The sequence below is a fragment of the Sceloporus undulatus genome, chromosome 2 (assembly GCF_019175285.1).
Source record: "Sceloporus undulatus isolate JIND9_A2432 ecotype Alabama chromosome 2, SceUnd_v1.1, whole genome shotgun sequence".
NCBI lineage: Eukaryota > Metazoa > Chordata > Lepidosauria > Squamata > Phrynosomatidae > Sceloporus > Sceloporus undulatus.
Genome location: NC_056523.1, coordinates 223208101 through 223214691, shown reverse-complemented (window position 1 = coordinate 223214691; position 6591 = coordinate 223208101). Strand labels below are relative to the sequence as shown.

The 6591-nt window shown below is 41.3% G+C and overlaps 1 protein-coding gene across 1 annotated transcript in view; it reads left to right on the top strand.

Annotated features, from left to right (window-relative positions):
• Positions 1-3352, top strand: part of TMEM139 (transmembrane protein 139) — a 15870-nt gene extending 12518 nt beyond the window's left edge. The window contains exon 3 of the mRNA XM_042453601.1: positions 1040-3352. Within this exon, the coding sequence (XP_042309535.1) occupies positions 1040-1454 (415 nt within the window). The 3' untranslated portion in view covers positions 1455-3352. The remainder of the gene's footprint in view (positions 1-1039) is intronic.
• Positions 3353-6591: the final 3239 nt, after the last annotated feature.

Here is a 6591-nt window from a genome sequence, read left to right as displayed (position 1 = left end):
ATTATTATTATTATTATTATTATTATTATTATTATTATTATTATTATTATTTCTGCAGTGCAGATACAGCCTTTATTATCTATCCTGCAAAGGCTATGCAGAATATTATAGAATTAAAAAGTATCCATACGCATAGTAAGGCCTAGGATTCTTTCAATTATTTCCTGCCTTTCTGTGATTTTTTTTTAAAAATCAAACTCGACACCTATCCCTTGACATTTGCAGTACATCTCATTCTCATTCTGTAATTGTGCCAGCTCCCAATGGTTGTGCATTGGCACTGTTGTTGCATCGTGTGATGCATGATGTTGCAGCTGCCCACACAATGTGCTGGATGCCTCTTTGGTGCACGGCCAGTGTTTCATGGGGAAAAGACAGAGAGACATCTCAAAATACTCAATAGTTGTTTGCTTTATTATAGAGAAAGCGCAACATGGTTCAGCATATATACATTTGTATGACCTTCTTCAGGAGCAACAGAAAAACATAAAAATGAATATACAGTAGGCCCGCCACATTTGCGACATTGACTCTTGCAGATCTGATTAGTCACAGATTGAATTTATATGTTCTCTCTAGGAATTTCTAAGTCCTCCAGACCAATTCTGCCAGAAGTTAAATATAAAAGGGCAACACATATGAGACAACATACATAATTCTATGTAAGAAAAATCTTGAGTGCTTTTTTTACATTCAGTGGCAATTCCAAACCAATGACATGAGTGGAACCCGCCTAATTTTTGACCTGGGGAAGCATTCAGTGGGAGGTGGATTAGACTTAATAATAATAATAATAATAATGATAATTTATTTTATATCCCGCTCTTCAGCCAAAAGGCTATCAGATCGGCTTACAAATTGTTAATTAGACATTAGACTTGAATGTGATTGTGGAGTCTAGGTGGCAGAAAGGACACGATGAACCTGCTTAATGCCTTATATGTGTTGCTCAGTGGCATATAGGGCACTTTTTTTGTTGAATACTATTACAATTATTTGCTTTAACTCTACCTGTTTCTTTCTCCTTTTCTACTTGCAGAGATAATGCAGCTTATGAGGCGCCAGCATATGAGGAAGTGGTGGCTACTGGCTACTTATCAGAGGCAGCACCAACGATCTGGACCATTACATCCACTCCTGGAACAACCCTTCCTGAGCCTCCTCCCTACAGTGTGGTTATTGAGCCTGCTGCACATGGAGAGACGGTGGTGGAGACAGTCCGTGTCTCCGTGGCACCAGGCACACGGCGGGCCTCAGAGGCAGACATGCATTCAAAGCTACGTCTTAGACTGGTACTTCCCCCAAGACTGCAACGGGTGATCTCAGATAATCATGAACTCAAAGGGTCCGAAGAACGGCTGGAACGACTAGAACCCCTCACACCACCCCCTGCTTATGAGAATGCAACAGGTGACGAGGTTTTTGAAGAAGAGTTCCAGCCATCAAGATTATAATGGGGAAACTGGCAAATTACATTTGGGACAGTGTCACCACATGGACAAAAGACAAACAAATGGGTCCTAGAGTAGGTCAAGCCAGAAATCTCCCTGGAAGCCAAGATGACAAAACCTAGGTTGCCATACTGCAAACGCATCATGAGAAGGCATGACTCATTAGAAAAGACAACAGTGCTAGGAAAGTTGGAGGGATGTAGAAATAGAGGAAGACCACATGCTAGATGGATGGACTCTAATAAGGAGGTCACGGGTATGTGTTTACTGGAAATGAGTAAAGCAGTAGAGGTTAAGGAGGCTTGGAGATGTCTCATCCACAGGGTCAGCATGGGTTGAGATTGACTCAGGAGTGGTTAACAACACACCGCTGTCTTGAATTCATGATTTGTCATGCTGTTGCAGCTCAGGCCCTTGGTGTCAGCTGGGATGTGGTTCCAGGACCCCCCCATGGGTACCAAAAGCCATGGATGCTGAAGTCCCATTATATACGATGACATAGGAAAATGGTGTCCCTTATATAATGTGGTAAAATCAAGCTTTGCTTTTTGAACTTTTTATATTTTGGGAATATTTTCAAGCCCTGGATAGATCAATCAATGGATAAAGAATCCATGGATATGGAGGGCCAACTGTAATTTATGTATTGCCCTCAGTCTCCTCCTCCGCTCCTTTGTTTAAATCCCATGAGAATTATGTACATTTCAGGATTTCATGGCAGGATTTCCCCCCTCTTTTTCCATGGGGCAGGCAGGGACAGAGATTTTGTGGCCTTTTATTCTGTGGATTGGATTGTCTTGACCATGTAGACTCAGAAGATGCTTTGAAACTGCTACTGGAGAAGGAAGAGAGGACTGGTTGGCCCGTTTTTCAAAGAGACATATATTAGGAGCTATTATGAGTATGAAATGCCAAGCACCTTACCTCAATTACACAGAAATTCTGGAGTCTCTAAGAAAGTTGGAGAATCATAATGGAGAAGGCATCAATGAAAGACTAAAAAGATTTGAAACATGTCTTACAGTTTATAATAAAAACATTGTTTTCAGTTTTTTTAAAATTTGCTCTTCGTCAGAATAAAAACAGAAATAAGTAAGATATGTGCACCTGGTTGCCTTGAGCAACTACTATCGTAAATCCCCCGGTGTATTATGAGCTGACTTTGAAATTCACTGATTGAGATAATTCTAGGTTGTCTGAATCTCTCCTTTATACCTGCTATGTATCACCATTCCCAATGTATTCTGTAGCAGAAGTTTCATTTTTTCAGGCAGATAAAAACAATGTGTATTAAATATGCAAAGGGATCTTGTAGCACCTTTGAGACTAAAAGAAAGAAGTTGGTAGCATGAGCTTTTGTTGATTTGAGTCTACACTCTCAGATGCCTGGGGCTGGAATGGAGAATCGAGAAGCAGACTTATATATACCTATTTCCCAGACTAACATGGTTATATCTTTGAATGTGTATTTTCCTGTTCTTGAAGAGATGTGAGACAAGCCCAGGTTGCATACGGGCTGCATACTGCCCAGTGATGTATGAATGCGATAAGATCTGCCTTAAGAAAGTTACATCCCTGGTCTATCCCGGCAGTGGCTATTGTAATAATCTCCTAAATTTGTTCAGAAATATACCTCAAAATTCTTCCCAAATTTGAGAATCACCTTTCAGGAAGCCTTTGTTACAGGTCAACCGCTTCACTGTTTAAGATTACTATTACGCAGGCAGAGCATGCACAATGCAATCAGGAATAGCTCCATTATCTTCTGTGTCAGGGAACAGGATTGTTTTATATGAATACTAAGACTGCATATGTGAAACAATCTTTGTTATGGAATATAATAAAGTGTAGAGCTGTCTCAGAGTGTTGGAGATACTAGACACATCTCAGACAGGTATAGGATTTACTTCCACATATAATGGTTTAGGATTGCTATCATGGTTTTGATGTATTTCCCAGAGTGCATATGCACTGAAAAAGTACCAGACCCACACATTTTGTACTTGGATATTTTATATTTGTCTCTCTTGATGCCAGATCTAGGATTCTGCTTATAGAGATTCAACCTTTATTACAAAGCCAGAGACAGCGGGGACTTTGCTCATATATGACTTAAAAGGAATCCAACTCACTGGTGACCTCAGTCAAATGTAGCCTAAGGATATATTGCACCAATAACTAGTGCGTGCATGTTTTTTTTTCTTGGAGACTGGCGTAATTTCAGCAGTAAAAGATTCTACTACTGTTTTTTTTTAATTGTACTGGAAGGCATAGCATGTTACTTATTGCTGCTGTTGTTGTGTGCCTTCAAGTCATTTCCAGCTTGTGATGACCCTATCATGGGGTTTTCTTCACAAGTTTCTTCAGACGAGCTTTGCCTCAGGGACGTAGCTAGGATTTTAGGAAGGGGGAGGGGTCCAGACTAAGTGCCACCATTATAATGGGGCTTGAGTGCGGCGGCGCAGCAGCACACACCATTCATTTTTCTAATGGAAGGGGGGGTCCGGACCCCCAGATCCCCCCCCTTGGCTACGTCCCTGTTTGCCTTTATCTTCCCCTGAGGCTGAGAGAATGTGACTTTGCTAAAGTCACCCAGTGGGTTTACATGGCTGAGCATGAATTCAAATCCTGGTCTCCAGAGTCATAGTTCAACAATCATACCACTATGGCACACTGTCTCTGTTACCTATTGGTTATACCTGTATTTATATCCCTGCTTTCCTCCAGTGCAGTCAAGGCAATGCACATGGCTCTCCTCCATACCCTGTGAGGTAATAATAATAATAATAATAATAATAATAATTTGTTTTATTTATACTGTATACCGCTATTCCAAAGATCATAGCGGTGAACAGCAAGTAAGCTAATTAGCAAGTCAGGCTGAGACAGACCAGTGAGTTTCAAGGCTTAGTAAAGACTACAGAACATATCTCCCAAGTCCCCATCCAACAACAAACTGGCTTACTGTCACTGTAGTTTAAAGGCAGCATATGCAAAAGATGTATCTGTAGTAAGTTATCTTGCCTCACTCTCTTTGTTTTCCTTCTGATGCCCAGGAGGCTGAAGACACCAGGAAACATGCTTTTCAATGTGCTTTGAGTTTTTTTCCATTGACTGGAAGGGATGTGGCAAGAACATGACTGCATTGAGAACATGACAGACAAACAGTTCTGCATTCGCTTTCAATGACAGGACATGTACCCATTGTGTCATATAGTTACATTATTTTCCTCTGCAGTGGAAAAAAACAGTTGGGGTGATATTCACAAAAGAACATGAATCTCATTTTGGGAGAAAGGTTGGATATAAATCTAAATAAATGAGTAAATAAATAAAATCTAAACAGCAAGCCTGTCTCTCATCCTCCATGAGGAGCTTCAGATTCATAGTCTTGCCCACTCCATTCTGTGCAAAAGGGAAAAAAACCTCCTTATGAGAAAAAAAGGTATGTCTTTCAATTTCAGGTGAAGTCTGGATCCTAGTATCATCTTGCATTTCACCATGATGACACAATCCTCTGGCCGTATAGTCTCCCATCACCTTCCCTCACCTCTATCCAGCACACTTCCCATGTGCAATCATTATACTTCCAGTCTACAGTATTTGAAAATCCATGATAGGCTCCTTGCCTTTAAAGCCCTCCATTGCCTCTTCCTCCACTCACCCCCGCATCCCCATATGTATAATTTTAATAAAAACAACCTACTATTTAATATAAATAATTCATTATCCACATGAAGAACATTTTAAGAAAAAGAAAAAATAGAAAAAGATACACACACATAAAAATACATGTGATATATGTAATAAATTAATGTGAGCTTTAAATGATAAACCAATTAAAGGTTGGAATTTTTTAAGACTAGAAACCATCTATGGTCTTTTAAAGCTTGTTTTCTGCTGCTCCAGAGAACAGCACCCAGAATAAGGGATGAAAGCTACAGGAATAGAGATTCTGCCTCAACATTAGGAGTAAGTTCCTGACAGTAAGGGCTGTTTGACAGTGGAACACACTCCTTCCTCAGAGTATAGTGGAGTCTCCTTCCTTGGAGGTATTTACGCAGAGGCTGGATGGTCATCTGTTGGGGATGCTTTGATTGAGAGTTCTTGCATGGCAGAATGGGGTTGGACTGGATGGCCCTTGTGGTCTTTTCAAACCCTATGATTCTATGAGCAATTCTAACTATGGCTGAATTCACACTGCAGAAATAATCCAGGTTAACACCACTTTAAATGTCATAGCTTAATGGTATGAAATTCTGGGAATGGTAGTTTTTGTTGATGTTGTTGTGAGCCTTCCTAATTTATGGCAACTTTAAGGCAAATCTATCACAGGGTTGGGTTTTTTTGGGGTTTTTTGGCAAGAGGAGATTTGCCTCTGCCTTTCCCAGAGGCTGAGAGAGTGTGACTTGCCCAAGGCCACCCAATGAGTTTCCATGGCTGAGTGGGGAATTGAACTGGGGCCTCCAGAGCTGTACTCCAACACTCAAACCACTAAGCCACCCTGGCTCTATGAAGTGAAGTGGTGTGTCCTGGAGAACAGGCTTCAGTTGTTGCAGAAGATGGAAGAGAACACCAGCCTCAGCAATGGCCCAAAAACCATACCCAGGCATAAGGTGTATTTATAGTTGCATATGTCAATAACAGGATGTTGCCCACAGCATATGAGAAAAGAATGCTTTTGCAGCACAGTAAAACTGCTTAGCAGTTAAGATGCTGAATCTGCGATCGCAAGGTCGGCAGGTCGAGGCCCAGGTGCCACGTGATAGAGTGAGCTCCCGTCTCTACTCTCAGGGTCTGCCAACCTAGCAGTTTAAAAGCATGTAAAAGTGCAAGTAGATAAATAGGTACCACTTGGGTGGTAACAGCGTTCTTTGCAGCCACGCTGGCCACATGATCACAGAGCTGTCTTTGACAATGCTGCTCTATAGCTAGGTAACGGAGATGAGCAACTTCCCCTACAGACGGACAAATGCCCTGGCTCAGTGCCAAGGAATCCTGGGAATTGTAGTTTATTGTGGCACCACAGCTCTTTGACAGAGGCTATATTTCTCACAACACTACAGTTCCCAGAATTCCCTAGCATTGAGCTGGTGCAGTTAAAGCAGTGTCAAGATGGATTATTTCTGCACCGTGTTTT